At 39.5% G+C, this 21231-nt stretch overlaps 3 protein-coding genes and 1 non-coding gene across 5 annotated transcripts; 2 read left to right on the forward strand and 2 right to left on the reverse strand.

The window, feature by feature from the left end:
- Positions 1 to 2744: 2744 nt before the first annotated feature.
- On the forward strand, positions 2745 to 3563 carry LOC138876428 (tropomyosin-like). The gene is made up of 2 exons (XM_070155347.1): positions 2745 to 2969; positions 3117 to 3563. The coding sequence occupies exons 1-2, from the start codon at positions 2745 to 2747 to the stop codon at positions 3561 to 3563; spliced, it is 672 nt and encodes a 223-aa protein (XP_070011448.1).
- Positions 3564 to 12035: 8472 nt separating this feature from the next.
- On the reverse strand, positions 12036 to 12109 carry TRNAV-AAC (transfer RNA valine (anticodon AAC)). Its single transcript has one exon. It is a non-coding gene; the product is annotated as a tRNA-Val (tRNA).
- Positions 12110 to 12218: 109 nt separating this feature from the next.
- LOC104217380 (probable serine/threonine-protein kinase WNK10) lies at positions 12219 to 15822 on the forward strand. Of its 2 annotated transcripts, XM_009767616.2 has the most exons (7): positions 12219 to 12802; positions 13400 to 13437; positions 13556 to 13783; positions 13872 to 14092; positions 14188 to 14345; positions 14433 to 14835; positions 14912 to 15822. In XM_009767616.2, exons 1-7 carry the CDS (start codon positions 12704 to 12706, stop codon positions 15655 to 15657), a joined length of 1893 nt encoding a protein of 630 aa, XP_009765918.1. In that variant the 5' UTR covers positions 12219 to 12703; the 3' UTR covers positions 15658 to 15822. The 2 variants fall into 2 exon arrangements, with proteins under 2 accessions (XP_009765918.1, XP_009765919.1); XM_009767617.2 differs by lacking the exon at positions 13400 to 13437.
- Positions 15823 to 17733: 1911 nt separating this feature from the next.
- On the reverse strand, positions 17734 to 19849 carry LOC104217379 (protein yippee-like At4g27745). The gene is made up of 3 exons (XM_009767615.2): positions 19674 to 19849; positions 19425 to 19558; positions 17734 to 18179 (listed from the first exon to the last, which is right to left on the reverse strand). Exons 2-3 carry the CDS (start codon positions 19515 to 19517, stop codon positions 17952 to 17954), a joined length of 321 nt encoding a protein of 106 aa, XP_009765917.1. The 5' UTR covers positions 19518 to 19558; positions 19674 to 19849; the 3' UTR covers positions 17734 to 17951.
- Between the last annotated feature and the right edge of the window lie 1382 nt (positions 19850 to 21231).

The following is a 21231-nucleotide window of genomic DNA, read 5'->3' on the forward strand; positions in this document are numbered from 1 at the left end:
CCGATTTCTAACTTGTTTTACTTTCTTTTTTTGTAGGTTTACCAAAAGATGTTAAAATGAGGCCTCCATCCGGTGATGATGATGTCTTCACAGAGTCCCCCGCTTGGAAGAAGGATAAAAAGAAGAAAATAAAAAGCCTCCGAGCTCTCCGGGCCCCGATAAGGACAAACCAAAGAGACGATTGGTGAGAAAACCCAAGGAAAGCAGCAGTGCTTGAGCACTGCCTCCGGATTCACTCCACCGATTGAGAGATGAGTCCAATGGGGGGAAGGAGGGGCCTATGACCTGATGGATAGCGTACCGCCTCAACCCGAAGGGCAAGGATCTTCCGAGTCGGTGGGAGGGAGGGGGGTGAGGCTGACCCTCATCAAATTAGAAAAACTGAGGCGGTCGGGGCCGAAGCCTCACAAGCTGTAGGCAACGCTTAGAAGGAAGCACTTAGCGGAATAGATATTGCCGAGTCGCCCTCATTCACATAATCGATGTTTAACGAGGTGCAAACTGCTAAAGAATGCCATGCCGAAGTGAGTCATGAAACGAATGACCTTGTCCGCAGTATCTTCGATGGCATGGACTCAACGGCCACGGAAGATACTACACCGCATATCAAGGATAATCCATTGCCCCGAAGCAAGCAGACCCTCTTCAAGCTCGAGATTGGTCGGTAAATTTCCTGCTCCGAGTGCATATCCCGATCGGAAACGTTACCATTATTTTTTCCCTTTCGGAGGATGCCCAAATTTACTCCCCCCCATAGGGATAGCCAGCTATCTTCGGTGTCTGGTGACCGAGGATGATCAAGCTAAGATGAATGGGTGGATGCACCCTGTCTTTTCAACAAAGCGCAACAGGCGTTGAACCGGGTAACTTCATGCTTTCCTAAGTGAATTTTTGATTTACACTTAGAGTTTTTCTACAATTGACTTAGCGTTCCTTTTCTTTTGTAGGTTTCGATGCTCACCGCAAGGCTTTTTTGAGGTACCGGGATGACCTGAAACAACTCGAAGCCAAAGTTCGAGAGCTTACTGAGAAGAGAGACGCCTTTAAACTTCTCAGTGAACAGCTCGAAGAGGAGGCCAAGAACCTCCGTGCCGAGCTAGAAGTTTCCCGGAAGGATCATGCTGACTTGGTCGAGCAGGTAAAAGTTTTTGAAGTAAGTATTGATGAATTTGATTCGGTGACTGATGGTCAAAATCCACAGGTCCAGCAAAAACTCGATCAAATTGATCAACTCCGAGCCGAAATAGATATAGTCAAAGCTGAGAGCGATGAATGGAGAGGAAAAATGGATCGTTTGGCCTCGGAAAAAGAGGCTGCTCGGGCACAATTAACTTCAGCCGAAATTCAGCTAAGAGCGACAAAGGAAAGAGACGAGGTTTAGACAAAAAAGGTTGAGAAGCTCCAATCTCGGCTTGGTTCGGCCGTCTCAGATCGAGATAATCTGACCAAGGAGCTTAAAACGTCCAAGTCAGAGGTCGTCGTGGTCAAGGCCGAAGCTGATGAAATGGTGGAATAGTACAAGGCCAATGCTTAAGTGGCTCAAGAACAATCAAAAAATATAGTCGATCATATGAAGTGGCAATCTCGAAGGTAGGCCCTCGAGGAAGTTCATGCTCGAGGCTTTAATTTATCGGCTGAGATTGAGGATGCCAAGGTGCTAGAAACCGATGCTAAGAAGCTAGCCTATCCCGAAGAGGAAGATTCCGAGTGCTCAGTCAAGTCCGGGGGTGGAGAAGAGCTCAAAAATCCCGATGACGAGGCGGGCTCCGGCCAAGATCGGGCTGCTTCTGTTTGATTTTATTTCATTTTGTACTTAGTACTTTGTGTCAAGGCCTCTCGTCCTCCGTAAAGACAATACTTCGTAAATATATATATTTTTTTTTTTATAATTCTCGAGTTCTTCCTTTGCTTTTCTTTTTATGTTTTGCAAGGATTGAAATGCCTTAGCATTAATTAGACATGTTCGGAATTTCAAATAGGCTTTGCCTTTAATTTCATTATCTCTAAGGCATCGTGGAATCTGGCATGTCCGGGAACTTTTCCCCGAAACACTTATACTTTTTAGAATATGATTTGCCGAGAGTGTGTTTTGCTTTTTCATAAGCTTTATTAACCTCGGGTTTTGTTAACCCGAAAATGGCCTTAGCTTTTAGTTTGGGCAATTCCAAATAAACTTCATGCCCTCGAGTTCTGTTAACCCGGAACGACCTCAACCTTTTAGTTTGGGAAAATCCAAATAAGCTTCAAGCCCTTGGGTTTTGTTAACCTGGAACAACCTTAGCCTTTTAGTTTGGGCAATGCAAAATAAGAATGACCTTGTCCGCAGTATCTTCGATGGCATGGACTCAACGGCCACAGAAGATGCTACACCGCATATTGAGGATAATCCATTGCTCCGAAGCAAGCAGACCCTCTTCGAGCTCGAGATTGGTCGGTAAATTTCTTGTTCCGAGTGTATATCCCGATCCGAAATGTTACCATTATTTTTTCCCTTTCGGACGATGCCCGAATTTTCTCCCCCATAGGGGTAGCCAGCTATCTTCGGTGCCTAGTGACCGAGGATGATCAAGCTAAGATGAACGGGTGGATGCACCTTGTCTTTTTAACAAAGCGCAATAGGCGTTGAACCAGGTAACTTCATGCTTTCCTAAGTGAATTTTTGATTTATACTTAGAGTTTTTCTACAGTTGACTTAACGTTCCTTTTATTTCGTTGGTTCGATGCTTCACCACAAGGCTTTTTTGATGTACCGGGATGACCTGAAACAACTCGAAGCCGAAGTTCGAGAGCTTACTGAGAAGAGAGATGCCTTTAAATTTCTCAGTGAACAACTCGAAGAGGAGGCCAAGAACCTCCGTGCCGAGCTAGAAGTTGCCCGGAAGGATCATGCTGACTTGGTCGAGAAGGTAAAAGTTTTTGAAGTAAGTATTGATGAATTTGATTCGGTGACTGATGGTCAAAATTCGCAGGTCCAGCAAAAACTCGATCAGATTGATTAACTCTGAGCCAAAATGGATATAGTCAAAGCTGAGAGCGATGAATGGAGAGGAAAAATGGATCGTTTGGCCTCGAAAAGAGTGGCTGCTTGGGAACAATTAACTTCGGCCGAAATTTAGCTAAGAGCGGCAAAGCAAAGAGACGAGGTTCAGACAAAAAACGTTGAGGAGCTCCAATCTCGACTTGGTTCGGTCGTCTTAGATCGAGATAATCTAGCCAAGGAGCTTAAAACGTCCAAGTTAGAGGTCGTCGTTGTCAAGGCCGAAGCTGATGAAATAGTGGCACAGTACAAGGCCAATGCTAAAGTGGCTCAAGACCAATCAAAAAATATAGTTGAGCATATGAAGTGGCAATCTCGAAAGCAAGCCCTCGAGGAAGTTCATGCTCGAGGCTTTAATTTATCGGTTGAGATTGAGGATGCCAAGGTGCTAAAAGCCGATGCTAAGAAGCTGGCCTATCCCGAAGAGGAAGATTCCGAGTGCTCAATCAGGTCAGGGGGTGGAGAAGACCTCGAAAATCCCAATGACGAGGCGGGCTCTGGCCAAGATCGGGCTGCTTCTGTTTGATTTTATTTCATTTTGTACTTAGTACTTTGTGTCAAGGCCTCTCGTCCTCTGTAAAGACAATACTTCATAAATATAATTTTTTTTTGATAATTCTCGAGTTCTTCCTTTGCTTTTCTTTTTATGTTTTGCAAGGATTGAAATGCCTTAGCATTAATTAGTCATGTTCGGAATTGCGAACAGGCTTTGCCTTTAATTTCATTATCTCTAAGGCATCGTGGAATCCGGCATGTCCGGGAAATTTTCCCCGAAACACTTATACTTTTTTGAATATGATTTGCCGAGCGTGTGTTTTTCTTTTTCATAAGCTTTATTAACCTTGGGTTTTGTTAACCCAAAAATGGCCTTAGCCTTTAGTTTGGGCAATTCCAAAAAAGCTTCATGCCCTCGAGTTCTGTTAACCCGGAACGACCTCAACCTTTTAGTTTGGGCAATGCAAAATAAGCTTCATGCCCTCGGATTTTGTTAACCCGAAACATCCTTAGCATTTTAGTTTAGAAACGGTCCCCGAAAATAGTCATCGGAGTCCCCGTAAACAGTCATCGGGGGATGAACCAATTAAGCTTTTGATAAGCGAAACTAAAATAAATTTTTATTCATAAGGCAGAGGCTCTCTTTCAATCTTCGGAGTATATAAAGTTTATTGTGTATTTTATGTCTGGGCTCGGGCGATCTATGTGGGTACGGTTCATTCAACCGCTTGTCCCTTTACAAAGAATCCTACCGATCAAGCCTAGGGAATCATATGGACTATACTCCCTAGTGTTTGGAGTTTATCATAGAGAAGCCTCGAACATTATTGACTTTGATTGTAAGTTAGCACGATCCACTATTGCCTAATTAAAAACCTTGCCGAAAAATCCCTTTATTAGAAAAAAATCGGATCAAAGAAAAAAGAGTGCAACACGTGCTTTCAGGCCAAGGAAATTATATCTTGGTACCTGCAAACGTTAGTTCAAAATGTAAATGAGAAGGTGATCGGGTTGTACCATAGCAGTAATATTGTTTTAAGTGAGCTATGTTCCAGTTGTTCAATAGTTGTTCACCGCTTACTATCCCGAGTTTGTACGACCCTTTTTTGGTGATCTCGATAATTAGATATGGAACTTTCCAGTTTGGTCCCAGTTTTCCTTCATTCGGATTCCGATTGTTTGACATGACTTTTCTCAATACCAAGTCCCCGACATTGAATCTTCGTAGGTTTGTTCTTCAGTTTTAAAACCTCTCGATCTGTTGTTTCTGAGCTTCCATGCGTACAAGGGCGGCATCACACGTTCGTCCAGTAGTTCCAGGCTTGTGATTAGGGTCTCATTATTTGTTTCTTTGGTATCATATCGAAACCTAAGGCTTGGTTATCCGACTTCGACCGGTATCAGAGCTTCGACATCGTAAACCAGCGGGAATGGGGTGACCCCAGTACTAGACTTCGAAGTGGTACGATATGCCCACAGGACTTCGAGCAAGATTTCATTCCACTTTCCTTTAGCGTCGGCCAAACTTTTTTGAGGTTTTGGATTATGGTTTTATCTATGGACTCCGCATGCCCGTTCCCGCTAATGTGTAGGGTGTTGATAGGATTCTTTTATCTTATGGTCTTTGTGAAATTTTCTTACTTTGCTACCAACGAACTACTTCCCGTTATCACATACGATTTTGACAGGCATTCCTAACCGACATATAATGTGATCCCAAATTAAATTGATGACTTCCTTTTCTCTGACCTTCTCGTATGCCTGGGCTTCTACCCATTTAGAAAAATAGTCAGTCATAAACAAAATAAATTGAGCCTTACCGGGTGCCCGTGGTAGGGGCCAACGATATCCATTCCCACTTCATGAACAACCAAGGTGACAAGACCGAGTGCAGCAATTCCCCGGCTTGATGAATCACCGGAGCATGCCTTTGGCATCCATCACATCTTTGCACAAATTCCCTTGCATCCTTTTCCATGTCAATCCAATATTATCCGGCCCTGATTATTTTTCTTACCAGTGCTTCGGTGCCCGAATGATTTCTGCAAGTGCCTTCATGAATTTCCCTCAGGACGTACTCGGTATCTCCCGGTCCTAAACATATGACGATCGGTCCGTCAAACGTTCTTCTGAATAAAGTTCCGTCTTCGGACAAAATAAATCGGGCTGCCTTTGTACGTATGGCCCTAGATTACTTTGGATCCGAGGGCAATTTTCTGATTTTCAGATACTCTACATATTTATTCCTCCAGTCCCATGTTAGGCTCGTTGAATTTATTTCAGTATGGCCTTCTTTGACCACGGAACGCATTAATCGTATGACTGCTCCTGCTTTGAGTTCATCATCTTCTATTGACGACCCTAAACTAGCAAGGGCATCAACTTTATTGTTTCGATCACGAGCCATGTGTTGTAGAATCCATTCCTTGGACCGATGTAATGTTACATGTAGCTTATCCATGTAACTCTATATTCGTTCTTCTCTTACCTCGAACGTTCCATTAACCTGGTTTACTACAAGGAGGGAATCACACTTAGCTTTGATCACCTCTGCTCCCAAACTTCTGCCTAGTTCGAGACCTGCAATCATGGCATCATATTCGGCCTCATTGTTGGTTAGTTTTACAATTTTAATAGATTGCCTAACCATATTTCCCTTTGGTGGTTTTTGCACGATACCAAATCCGAATCCTTTCACGTTTGAAGCACCGTCCGTGAAGAGGGTTCAGACCCCCAAAGAGATTTCTGAGTTCAATAATAACTCTTTTTCGACTTCGGGTACTAGAGCCAGTGTGAAATCGGCCACAAAGTCTGCTAAGATTTGAGATTTGATGGCAGTTCGGTACTAATATTCAATATCGTCCCCACTGATCTCGACGACCCATTAGGCTAATCGTCACGAGAGCTTAGGTTTATGCATCACATTTCTCAGTGGGTAAGCGATCACAACACATATGGGGTGATATTGAAAATATGGTTTCAACTTCCTAGAAGCGCTCAAAAAAGCGAGCGCCAAGTTTTCTAGGTGACAGTACCTAGTTTCGGCCTCTCCCAAGGTCTTACTAACATAGTAAATTAGAAATTGCGTACCTTTTTCTTCTTGAACCAGGACCCCACTTACCGCTATTTCCGAGATAGTAAGGTATATGAATAACTGTCCATCTATCTTTAGCGTGTGGAGCAGCGGCGGGCTTGATAGATATCGCTTGAGTTCTTCCAAGGGTTGCTGGAACTCTAGGGTCTATGAGAAGTTACTTTTCTTTTTCAATAACAAGAAGAATCGATGGCTCTTATCGGAGGACCTCAAGATGAACCGACCCAGGATAACTATGCGCCCGATTAACCTTTGCACAACCTTTACATTGTCTACGATCGTGATATCCTCGATGGCTTTGATTTTATTGGGATTGATCTCGATTCCTCTGTTGGACACCATGAATCCAAGGAATTTACCCGATCCAACTCCAAACATACATTTCTCCATATTCAGCTTCATATTATACTTCTTCAATATATCAAAGGTTTCCTGCAAGTGTTTTAAATGGTCCTCTGCTCGTAGAGACTTAACCAACATATCGTCAATGTAAACCTCTATTGATCTTCCTATTTATACTTCGACCATCCGATTTACCAGACATTGGTAAGTGGCGCTGGCATTTTTTTAACCCGAATAGCATTACGTTATAGCAAATGTGTCGTACTTAGTGATAAATGATTTTTTTTCCTAGTCATCCACGTTCATCCGTATTTGGTTGTACTCGAAGTAGGCATCGATAAAACTGAGAGTCTCGTGCCCGACCGTGGCATTGATCATACGATCGATATTGGGCAAAGGGAAAGAATCCTTGGGGCATGCCTTATTCAAAATTTTGTAATCTATACACATTCTTAGCTTATTCCCTTTTTAGGAACTATCACTACGTTTGCTAACCAATCCGGGCATTTAACTTCCCGAATAGACCCTATTTTAAGGAGTTTAGATACCTCGTCCCTGATTAAAGCATGTTTGACCTCAGACTGGGGCCTCCTCTTCTGCTTAACTGGGTAGAATTTTGGGTCCAGGCTTAGCTTGGGAGCGGTTACCTCCGGCGAAATTCCTGTTATATCGAGATGAGACCAAGCGAAAAAATATTTGTTAGTTATAAGAAATTGAATGAGTTTTTTTTCGAGCTCGGGTTTTAGCCCCATGTCCAGGTATACCTTTCGATCAGGCAAGCGTTCACTCAACGTGACTTGCTCCCGTTCCTCGACCGTAGATTTCGTAGAGTCGGAGTTGTCGGGTATTATGATAGATCTGGGTACCCCCTTATCGTTGCCCTAGTCTATCCCTTGTTCCTCCGATTCTGTCGAGTCTAGCATTGGTGATATCTATTTAGTCTCATTTTATCACATCGGAATTGGATTCTTTGATATGGAGAGCGTGGATGTCGGGATCGCCTCATTGACCGTGAATATTTCCCTAGCAGTCAGTTGCTCCTCGTACACTATTTCGATTCCTTTGGGCATTGGGAATTGACACCTGGTGTAATGTCGAGGGTAATTCTCTCATATTATGAATCCATGGTCTTCCGAGCAAAGCGTTGTACCTCATGTCCTCCTCGATTACATAGAACTTGGCTTCCTGAATAACCCCGACGACATTTTCCAATAGGGTTATTTTCGCTTTGGTGGTCTCGCATGACATGTTGAACCCATTCAAGACTCGGACCGCTGGTACGATCTTATTTTGTAGGCCGAGTTGTTCTACAACCCTTGATCTAATGATTTTGGCTGAGCTACCTGGATCAATTAACACATGTTTAATTCGATATTTATTTGCTAGTACCGATATTACCAGTGCATCATTGTGGGGTTGTGTGTTCCCCTCTGCATCTTTATTATTGAATGACAAGGTTGTTTCCGGTAGGTAATCTCGAGTCCGTTTTTCCCTGGTGGTGGACAGTTTGGTACGTTTCAGCATCGGTCCTTGAGGAATGTCGACACCACCGATGATCATGTTGATGACATGCTCAAGTTCCTCTTCTTCGGCTCGTTTAACAGAATCCCTGTTCCTAAAATGGTTTTTGGCCCAATCACTGCGGAATTCTCGGAGTACTCATTGTTGAATAACCGGGCCACTTCTTTCCTTAGTTGTTGACAGTCTTCCGTTCTATGACCGTGAGCGCCATGATATTTTCATATTAAGTTGGGATCCCTTTGGGCTGGATCAGATTGCAAAGGTCGAGGCCAATTGATATCTTTGATGTGACGAATGGTGAATACTATGGCGGAAACGTCGATACTGAAATTGTATTCCGATAACCTTGGTGCTTCTTTAGACCCGATGGGCTTGTCAAAATTATTTTTACCCATGAGACCCCGGTTGTTTTGCCTTCGGTCATTTCTCGCAGGGTTTCGTTCAAACCTACTGCTTTTTCTATCCTTATTGTATGGTTGATACCGCTTCCGATTCTATCTTGATTCGTGATTGACGTCTCTTCTGGATCTGTCCATGATCCTAACCGGGTGTGGGTCCGGAAGGGATCCCGAGCTGGTCATCCTCGACCCTGATTTTTTACTGATATCGGTGATGAACATCGGTCCAAGTAATGGCTGGATATTTTACCAAGTTTTGTTTCAACTGTTGTGAAACCAACGAGCTTCGAATGTTAAGCCCCTGGGTGAAAGTCTAAACGGCCCAATCGTCTGCAAATCCTTCCTCTCCATTTAGAATCAGGACACGAACTCTCTGAGCATTTCATTATCTTTTTTCTTTACTTTAAAAATGTCTGACTTCCTGGTCTCGACCTTTATAGCCCCAGCGTGTGATTTTACGAACGAATCTTCAAGCATAGCAAAAGAGTCAATAGAATTAGAGGGAAGGTTGTGATAGGCGCACATATAGGAGGTTACGCGCTTGTTTGGATCGATTGTTCCGTTGTACTTAGGGATCTCGGGCATGCAAAACTTTTTGGGAATAGGCTTAGGAGCCGCGCTCGGGGGAAAAGATTTTTGAATAAATTTCTTGGAATCCATGCCTTTAAGTATCAGAGGTGCTCTTGGAATTTGATCAACCCTAGAATTATAGGTTTCCACCTTTTTATCATTAGCCTCGATTTTCTTTTCCCCTGCTTCTACTTGTTTCGTCAATTCTTCAAGCAATTTCATGATCTTAGGGTTAGCCCCGACTCACTCTCGTCCGTTCTTTTAGAGACTGGTTCATTTCTGCGGATGGCTTCCCGATGGGGCTCGAGTTCTCTCCTGCTCGGTGCTCGACCTTGGATCTACAACTGAGCTATCGCCGCCTGTTGAGCCTGTAGCATTTTGAAGATCATACGCAGGTTGATTCCATCATTTTCGCCGTCGTATGTGTCTTGGGCAATCAAACAGACTTCGTGTATGCTATTTTCGGGCTCGATAGGCTGATTTGCATCGATGGCCACATTTGAACAGGCATCAATGGGAACCACCACCAGGATTCTACCAAGATCGACCAGGTTTACCTCATTACCGAGCACTGCACTATTTTTCTTGCCATGGTGGCCGGACTCTATGTCCATGTTTTGAGGGACATGTTGTAGGTTTAACATCTCGACCCTGACCTGGAATCAAAAATACTTCAAATAACAAGTGAAAATGGGGTGTGTTATGGTAACTCGTATCAAATTGCCTCTATTACTTTAGCCCCACGGTGGGCGCCAAACTATTTACCCTCAAAATTGAATAACAATTGAATTTGTTAGTGGTTTTACGGACACACGGATTAATTTGATAATGAAAGGTAAATTAAAATGCGATTAAAATAAATAATGACAGAATAAATGCAAATCACACGAATTGGATAACTTCAACCTAGGGAGGTTGGATATCCTCAAGCTGGATAAATGCTCAAATCGGTACAACGCCACCAAAAAATGTAAGAGCCTCAAGAACTAATAATGATGTATTGCTTGTGGGTGTAAATTACAACATGTCCAATGAATTGTCAAATCCCTTTTATATATTAGGGGAGACCTACCTTTTAAGGTATTATTTTATTATTATATAAAAGACAAAAGCCATTGATTTGCTAACCTTTGGTCCCTTTTTTGACGTGTTTCGTGATTTTTTGCCGTAATGACCGGTTAGTTATGGGAATTGCGGACCCCTGTCGGATAAGTTGACAAGTATTTCTTTGAGACAGTTAGAACCAGGACCTGTTACGCCTTCGATAAACTTGAAAGAAAATTTGGTGGTTTCGATGACTAATTTTGACAATGCTTTGGGTCCAATCTCAATTACCATATTACAATCTTGGCTGATTGTGATGGAATTAGATTGAACTTCGAGCTCGACTTTACCCGATTACAAATATTTTGACCCCGACCTAACGTTTTGGATGCTCGATCGAACATCGAGCCTGGTTTTACGTGTATACAAAATTGCAGAGCTGATGCAAGTGCAAAACTAGTGCAGGTGAATGGATGCATTTCTAGCCTGTTTGGCCAAGCTTCTAAAATCAGTTTATTTTGAGAAATGCTTTTCTCGGAAGTACTTTTCAAAAAAGTACTTTTGGTGAGAAACAATTTATGTTTGTCTAATTAATTTGAAAAACACTTTTGAACAATAATTAGTGTTTGACCAAACTTTTGAAAACTACTTCTAAGTGTATTTTTCTCAAAAGTGCTTTTAAGAAAAGTGTCTTTGAAGAAAAACTGCTTTTTTTGCTTCTCAAAAAATGTTTTTGCTTCGCCTCAAAAACACTTTTTTTTCTACGAACTTGGTCAAACACCTCAATTTTTGGCCAAAAACACTAAAAAATCAACGGTTACTTGACCAGAACATATGCAGTTAAGTATCATAGTCGGATCATATCCAAACTAAGTCTCAAACCGAGGAGCAAATGAGGGTAAAATAGAGAATCAACCAACAAAGATTACCTCTACTCATATATGCATATTATCATATGAGGACAAATGGTAAGCTGGAGTAAAGGCCACATGCAATTAGTAGTGTACACATGATATTTCCCACGTGCAATCAGTGGTGTACGCATGATATTTCATAAGCAGTGTCACAATTTGAAAAACTGAACTAATGAACAAATGACGAAGCGGTGTCTCGTGACCAAAGGCAGAGACATTCCGCTAAGGGGTTCAAAAAAGAAAAAAAAATTAAAAATTAAAAGAAATTGCGACCAATGGGAACTGAACTAGTGACCTCATAAAAGTTTTGGATTTCCTTGACCACTAAACTAAGCTTTTAGGTTGTGTCAAGGGGATTCAAAACATAATATATAGGGGTAAAAAACAAATTTTACCTTATATATAATATAATTTTTAACAATGGGGGTTCGGATGAACCTCCTTCCGCCTCTGCCCATGACACCGCATGCAACAACGTACAAATTGTTGTCGTACTCTAAATAAATGAGGTACCCAGATCACCAAAAGTACAGAGATCAAAGCAAGCGAATTGGCTAAAAGATGACAAGTATGAGCTTTCAGCAATTTCGAGTTTTAAAAAAAGGTTAAAAACAACAAAATGGCGTCGCCCGGACTCGAACCGGAGACCTTCAGTGTGTTAGACTGACGTGATAACCAACTACACCACGACACCTTGTTGTGCCTTATTTCATATATTCTAATATTATTTATCACTAAATCGTAAATTACATTAAAATCAAGAGTCCTTAGCAGCTTGATTATCAAAAAAGCGAAAGCTTAGTTGTCAAAGTTAACAAACTATTAACCCTTAATCCAAATTGGCTATTTTGGAGCTGCTCCTCTTTTCTCCATTCCTCTCTCTTCTACGCTCTTTAATCACAATCTTCCCGTTAAATTTTTCCCCTAAATTTACCGGTGTCAATCCCCAATTCTTTGTCAACAAATTAGGGTTTCGGTATAGGGCGTTGAGGTTTAGGGTTTGAATTTTTTTTCTTGCCCTAATTAGTCTAGCTATATGCGTTTCAATATTGGGTTCTTGTTTTTGTGGTTAATTACTTGATTTTTGCAAATGGGGGTTCTCATTTTTTCTTTAATTTCCCTTAAAGTTGAGTTCTTTGAACGTCAATTCCGATTTGGAAGGGTTATTGATTCTTATTCAGTTGCCTGTGAAGCATTCTCTGAACCTTTTCTTTGATTTTACCGGATTTTAATCTTTTTTAGGATTTGGGTGTTTCAATTTTTTTGGGTTTTTTTTTTCGGTGGAGAGATGAATTCTTCTACACCATGGATTGACATGTCAAAATTGAAAGGTAAATTTGATGAGCCTGAGGTTGTTGAAGTGTCCCCAGACAAGCGATACATTCGGGTACATATGATTTTTTCTTTCTGGTGTCTGTATTTTTGGAAAGTTACGATTTTTAGGATTATTTGATTAAATCAACTGTTGTTGTACTTTGTTCCTTTAGTTCATCTTAGTTTAAGTTGTGTATACCGTCGTTGTAAAATATTATTACACAGGTTCTCCAAAGAATATCTGTAGGCAAGTCTCCTTAAAATGTGAGGTTTATAATCTTGAAAATAAGACAGGTTACCTGCTACAACAGTGTATATAACTTAAACTCTTGATTTAAAAGTGAGGCTTGTTAAAAATGGCTTACCCCATACCGAGGGTGAGTGTATATGCTTCTGCTTGCATTTCGGCAAAGAGCTGTTGTATCTTTTGATGCCTAGTTGAACTAAAGTGAGTGGGGCTTGCTATTGAAACAAATTGTAATGTAGGTAGGAATTTAGTTGGGTTTTCATTTATTATGATTATATTTTGCTCTTTTGCATTATCTATACATTTTGTTGAGAAATGGAGTGTGCTCGGTTATTACAGGATATTTGTTTCATTCTGTTTCGTTTATGTAATATTGCGGGTTTTGGTGGTATTGTCACCTTCTCTTTGTTTTTCTTCCTCCAGTATAATGAAATCTTGGGAAGTGGAGCATTTAAGACTGTGTATGGCTCCTAGACCCATCTCCTGTTATTTTTCTTGCACTTTAATTATGTTAAGATGTAGTTGGTCATTATACATTTTCAATAATTTAGCAGTTAATTTCACATGTTTTACGTGTAGCTATAAGGCATTTGATGAAATTGATGGAATAGAAGTTGCTTGGAATCAAATCTGCATAGATGATGCTTTGCAGTCACCAGAATATTTGGAGAGGATATATTCTGAGGTTCATTTGTTGAGAATGTTGAAGCATGAAAACATTATAAAGCTATATGCTTCATGGGTGGACGATGTGAACAAAAGTATTAATATGATCACTGAATTATTTAGTTCAGGAAGCTTACGGCAGTGAGTCCAATGTTTCTTGCATATTTCTCCTTGTTATTAACAATGCAACCTCCAGATTTTCTTATTCATATGTTTCTATGGCTTTTAGATATCGGAGAAAGCACAAGACTGTCGACACGAGGGCCATTAAAAAATGGGCTAGACAAATTCTCCGAGGTTTACATTATCTCCATGGTCACAATCCACCAGTTATACACAGAGACTTGAAATGTGACAATATATTCATCAATGGAAACCATGGAGAAGTTAAACTTGGAGATCTTGGATTGGCAACAATCATGGAGCAGCCTACAGCTCGAAGTGTTATTGGTAGTTATTTGGGTTGGACTTGCTGCCTTTGGTTCCATCAAAATTGATATATTAACCCCTATTACCATATTTTCTTTGTGTTTTCTGTTCTTCAGGTACCCCTGAATTTATGGCACCAGAGCTATATGATGAAGAATATAATGAACTTGTCGACATATATTCTTTTGGCATGTGCATCTTGGAGCTAATCACTTGTGAATATCCGTATAATGAGTGTAGAAATCAAGCACAAGTTTACAAAAAAGTCACGTCGGTGAGCTCCACTAGTCCTAAGCTTTACAACTATTACTTTGTTCAACTCTATAATAATTGCAATGCTTAGGAACATGTTTGATTTCAGGGCATAAAACCAGCATCATTAGCGAAAGTAACAGATCCTCATGTAAAGCAATTTGTGGAGAAATGTTTGGCCCCAGTATCTGTAAGATTGAGTGCAGCTGAACTTTTGGAAGACCCATTTCTTTCATCTGAAAGCTTGAAAAAACCCCTATGTGATCCTTTGCAGCACTCAAATTATGTGCCTGAAGCACAGAGTTTGCCAAAGCCGTGTTCTTTTTCCATGGACATAGACCTTTCACAGAAGAAGTTACAAAGTGACATGTCCATAGAAAGCAAGAATGGATGTCCACAGTTTTCTAATCTGGACTTTGTGAGAAGTAATGGGAGAAATGAATTTAGATTACAAGGTGACAAGCATGATGACCAATCAATTGCCTTTTCACTGCGAATTGCTGAATTGACTGGTATGTAGTCATGCTGAAAGAATATACATGGAGTATTTGTTGGCAAATGTTTAACTCTTTTCTTTGTTTTTAACAGGTCGGATTAGGCATGTGCACTTTGTATTTTATCTTGATGTTGACACTGTGATGTCAATTGCTAGTGAGATGGCAGAGGAGCTTGCGTTGTCGAACGACGATGTAGCGACAATAGCTGAATTGATTGACGGATTCATTTCCAAACTCTCAACAAGCCAGAAATATTCTCTTGGGAGTTTCGGTGCCGTGAATAACTCATCCAATGATTCAACTTTGATTAATAGTAACCCGGTGTCTGCAAGTTTTGATCAGGACTATGAATTAAAAGGTGCTCATAACCAGTTTCATGTTCTTTCTCAGACTCCTAAAATAGAGGATCACGCCATTGGAGAACTAGGCGTTACATCTTTGAATCAAAGGGGAACATCAGATTCAGATGTTGAGTATAACAACCTTTTAAGATTGTTCGGCAATGAGTTAGAATGCATCGAGGGTCCCAAGATCCATGTTCCAAGCTACAATGAGGGTAGTATTGGTGATGTTGTAATGAGTGATTGTACCAAAAATTCAGGGATATCCTTTGATAGCTCGCGGAATCTCATATCTAATGATTTGAGCTCTAACCTCTCTTCCATCTCTCTCATCGAAGGAGCAAATGACAAGAATCAATTGCAGGATCTCAAGTTGGAACTTGATGCCATCAATATGCAGTATCAGCAATCTTGCCGCGAACTCTTGAGAATGCGAGTGGAGGCAATTGAAAATGCCAGAAAGAAGTGGACTAGTAAAAAGAATATATGTACATAGCGTGTTTCTTGCTACTAATCTTTGACCTAGCAAGAGAAGTTCCATTTTATTTTAGGGAAACTGTTCATTCTCTTTTCTTAGTTTTACCTTTTTCTTTTTGTAACTGTCCAGTGGTGTTAATGAAATGAATTGTTTGTGTTCTTGCTCTCAAGTGAGCTTCTGCAAGCTTTGGTGCTTGTTTTTGACTTATGAGTTTGTCACAGGGAATTTAGTGCCTTTTAACTTCTTGGTTACTGTGATCTTATGCTAGTACTTCTTACTTTTGAGTGTTATTTCCTCTTCTTGGAATACTAGAGATTGCATTTCAGAACTAGTAAAAAGGGCAGCCCGGTACACTAATCTCTCGCTATGCGCAATGTCCGGGAAAGGGCCGGACCACAAAGGTTTATTGTACGCATCTGCAAGAGGACCACAAAGGTTTATTGTACGCATCTGCAAGAGGCTGTTTTGACGGCTTGAACTTGTGACCTCCTATTCACCTGGCAACAACCATACCACTATGCTAAGGTTCCCCTTGGCATTTCAGAACTAGTATATCACAAAAACCAAATTCAGGTACTCTATGATGGATTTCAAAAGTAGGTTCTAGTATAGTTTTTCTTTTCTTTTTTGGGAAGCAAACAACAAGCTATTAATGAAATCGACGCTAGAACGCCCCAGATATAATGCTGAAGAAATAAAAGAATAGTAAGCAACTAGCTAATATAGCAGGAAAGGACATTAATAGCCTGTTTGGCCAAGCTTTTCAAGACAAAAGAAGTGTTTTTTTTTCTTTCCCAAAAGCACTTTCTTTTCCTAATTTGAGGTGTTTGACCAAGCTTATTTGGGTAAAAAGTACTTTTGGGAAGAAGCAGAAGCAGTTTCAGAGAAGCAGAAAAAAGTAGTTTCTTTCCAAAAGCAGAAGCAGTTTTAGCTTTTCTTCTTACGTAAAATACCCTTAACAAAATATAGTATATACCAAAATAACCCTTAAACCTAATACTTAGGATATTAATTTATAAATATTTCTTCTTATTTTTAGGAAACTTTCTAATATATAGTGTCTTTAGGGGTGAATGCTTTTATATTTGTTGAAGGAATTTTAATATATTTAACTTATATTAAAAGAATTAAGTACTTTTTAATTTTATTTTCATATTTTACTTAAATAAAATGATTTTTTTTAATTATTGCATGTAATAACAAAATTTTGATATTATTTATTTACTTATAATATTAATTATTAAGTAAATCTATTCATGTCCTTATTCGTAATTTGACACTTAAAAGCACTTTCTAAAAAGCTTGGCCAAACACAAATTATTTCTCAAAAGTGTTTTTCAGACTTATTAGCCAAACACAAACTGATTCTTTCCAAAAGTACTTTTTTCAAAAGCACTTCTCAAAATAAGCTGATTTCTCCAGCGTGGCCAAACAGGCTATAAATCATGGAGATGCTGAGACCTGAAATGGTAATAAAAGCTTTCTTAGGCAGTTCTAAAACAACTCCATAGCTATATCTTTATACTTTGAAGATCTATAGCAGTTCTTTACTTTCTATTTTCTCTATGTTTTAGCTTCAAGATACTAGGAGAAAATTGAAGGGGAGCCTTGGCGTAACTAGTAAAGTTGCTGCCATTTGACCAGAAGGTCACGGCCTTACGAGTTCAAGCCGTGGAAATAGCCTCTTGCATAAATGCATGGTAAGACTGCATACTATAGACCCTTGTGGTCCGGTCCTTCCCTGGACCCCGCGCATAGCGGAAGCTTAGTAGTAAAGTTGCTGCCATTTGACCAGGAGGTCACGGCCTCACGAGTTCAAGCCGTGGAAACAGCCTCTTGCATAAATGCATGATAAGGCTGCATATTATAAACCCTTGTGGTCCAGCCCTTCCCTGGACCCCGCGCATAGCGGAAGCTTAGTGCACCGACCTGCCTTTTTTATACTAGGAGAAAACTCTTATGTACTTTTGCTTGCAGGACAACTAACCATGTTCACATTGAGATTTCTCATAACAAAATACAGTTAGGATCGCGCAAAAGCAGGCCCTGGACCTTTTGCAATAACTCAGACATCATTTGCTCAAAGAAACCAAGTAAAGAAGATATGATATTCACAAGATTTTATTTTCAAGATAGAATATTAACAGGATTTTTACAGCATCTCAGATATTTCTTCCAATCGCTCAACACACACAAGAAATAGAAGCTGAGATCAGGCTATTGGCAACAATGAATTGACCTTTTGAATTGCTCAGAGTTGATATAACAAAATGAGCATGAATCATCCACACACTTTGACATAGCATGACAGACTACCAATTTTCTTTGACAATCTTCGACTTCTCAAGTATGAATTTGCCTTCCTTGTATTTCTGTGTCTCCTCATAAGCTCGTTCGTATTTCCAACCCAGCACCTCGCGACAGTCAGAGCAATAGACATCAGCAACTGTATGGAGACCAGTCATGAGTTGTCTATCCTCTTTGAGCCCAACAACAACGTTCATCGCGTGAGAGAACAAAAATGCTCGACCATTTCCTCCCTATATGTCAAATTCGACAAGAATATATTGGTGGAAACACTTAAGAAAAATAAATGTAACTCAACTTTTGAAACACCGTATAGCCTCACTTATTCTGTGGCACAGGTGACAACATTCTTTTTTCTTAATCAGGTAAAACACAAAGGGCAGTCCGGTACACTAAGCTTTCGCTATGCGCGAGGCTCGGGAAGGGACGGACCACAATGGTCTATTGTACGCATCCTTACCCTGCATTTATGCAAGAGGCTACTTCCACGGCTCGAACCCGTGACCTCTTGGTCAAATGACAGTAACTTTGCCAGTTACGCCAAGACGTCCCTTCATATTAGACAGGCGACAACATTCTTATATGCAACAAGATCATCGATTTTATCAGAAATATACAAAAGGAATTAGGCGAGACAACAGAATTTTATGTTCTATTACTATCTGTTTGAACATAGTATACACTAGTGGACATTGGCTAATAAGCTGACTGTAGCAAAGAACAAAGACCATAAAACAATTTAATCTGTTTGAACAATAGTACTCCCTCCGTTTCAAATTAGATGAGTTACTTTCCTTTTTAATCTGTTCCAAAATAAATGACACATTTCTATATTTGGAAATAATTTAACTTTAAACTCTTTATTTTACCCATTTTACCTTAATGAAAAGCTTTTATAACCACACAAATGTCACAACCCCACAAAATTTTTACTCCCTGAACTTTTAATACCAAAAGTTTCAAAAGTCTTTTTTTTCTTCCTTAGACTCCGCGACGAGTCAAATTACCCCATCTAACTTGAAACGAAGGGAGTATATGATTAGAATAGGTGTAGCATTCAAAACCCCAAATCGTAATCCCAAGCAGGAGTGACAAACGGGCGGGTCGGGTCACATATGATTCGAGTCGAAAACGTCTAATAAAAAACGGATAAATTATTTGACCCAACCATATTTAATACGGATAAAAAATGGGTTAACCGGCGGATAATATGATTTCTTGAATATAATCACTTTTGGGAGAATTCATAGTGCCCAAGCTTGAGGATCCCCAATTTAAGTCTTTACAAATAGTAAAATTAAACTCACTCGTTACCCATTAGTTAACCATTTTCTAAATGGATAATATGGTTCATATCCATATTTGATCCGTTTTTAAACGATTTTTTAGTGTATAATATGGCTGATTAATTGTTTTCTTTTAACCAGTTTGCCACCACTAATCCCAAGGAAAAAGAAAAAAGAGCAAAAGTTACTCACTTGAAATGTTTTAGAAATAACATCATCGTGTAGCGCAACTTCATTCCTACAATTGCAGCAACTATATAATCTTGGACCAATCACTTCAGCCATTGATGATCAGGATTAAAACAGAGAGTCCAAGTAGCTATATCCTGAGATCATAGTAAAACAGCATTTTCATCTACCAAAACTGAACTATCACACAATTATAAAGTAAAAAAATGAATAAAGACTCTTTGCAGATATGTTAAGGGGAAAAGCTTGTACCTTTATTGCCAAGAGCCTAAAATCTTTACAATAGTTTCCTCAATTGGGTTGTTTTCTTTTTCTTTTTAATAACCGTGAAGTGCGGACCAGCTCAGTGCATCTCGATACCTACTACCTTTCACTAGCACACGGGGAGGGGAGGGTCTGTCGGGGTATTGTGGGTTTTGATCAGAGAAGATGACAAGTTGAAGTGGAGTTAATCAGGATAAAGTGACATCATTTTTTTGGTATATTATGCTACGGTTTCCTTTTTCTGAATGTAGATGTTACACGTATCGGCCAAAAATTAGTACTCCCTCCGTTTCAATTCATGTGAACTTGTTTGATTGGGCACGAAGTTTAAGAAAAAATAAAGACTTTTGAAATTTGTGGTCCTAAACAGGTTAAAAAGGGGTCCGGAATATATTTTAAATGGACCAAAAAAGAAATAGGTTCACGTAAACTGGAAGTAGTACATTGCGTAACAAAAGGCCAAAAATGATACATTGCGTAGGCCATATAAGAGAAATTACGACAAGGATGAAGCTCTGTTCAAGATCTCCGTAGGGTCCAAATCTTATTCAATATTTTTTGTTTTGTTTTTTTGGTGCGAATCGTATTCAAAATTTAATTGTCAATAAATAAGCGCAGAATAATGTTACCTCACATAACTTGCTATGGTCCAAATCGTGTCTAACATTTTAAGTTAACAAGTGGAGCTGTTATATTGATGAACATTTAGTATTAAAATTCTCTTTTATAATTGATTGCTTATGTGTCTCTCTATATTTTAAATAGAAAGGAAATATGCAATCTATTTTTTGGTTCACGTACTAACTATACTGAGATTATAATACATAAATTATTCATATATTAGTAAATTATATTATTGAGACAATTGCGGTTCTTATTTCACCTTCTGTTCCACAATATAATATCCAAATTACTACATGCAAGGTTTAATGAGGCTAGTTAGACGATATAGTGAATTATGCGACTGATTATTTGTTACTGTAATTATTTTTGTGGATCGTACCATAAAGGTAGAAACATGTAAAAATTGTACGGGGCGCCTTATTTGGTCGCCCCCATTTAACCTATACCAACTTTTTAAAATTTTTTTAACTTGTACCCACTATTTAAACAACTTCAGACCTCTTTCTCATCCTCCTTCTCTTCCTTCATTTTCTGAATGCTAAAATTGAGATATTGTTATGCGTTCTGGCGTGATGATTCATATATATCTGCTTGTCCCATTATGTTCAGTTTGGTCTTATTCACAATAATTTAACCTCTTAGATATTTTAGCTTTACAGGCACATTGATTTTTGGTTCTAATTTATCTGTAGTAACTTGTTTTTATGTCGAAAATATTTTTCATGCTTTAATCTTTGAAATGAACAACATCAATCGTTGCTACTCATGATTTACTAAATTCATTGTTATTTTAGAACTTCAGCTCTAAGAATGCTGAAGTTCAGGAAATATAAACAAAGACTTCAGCTCCTAGGATACTAAAGTTCAGCAAATACAAAATAAGCTTCAACCTTGAAATTTATCACAAACAGAACAAAGCTTC

The sequence above is a fragment of the Nicotiana sylvestris genome, chromosome 8 (genome assembly GCF_000393655.2).
Source record: "Nicotiana sylvestris chromosome 8, ASM39365v2, whole genome shotgun sequence".
In the NCBI taxonomy this organism is placed as follows: Eukaryota; Viridiplantae; Streptophyta; class Magnoliopsida; order Solanales; family Solanaceae; genus Nicotiana; species Nicotiana sylvestris.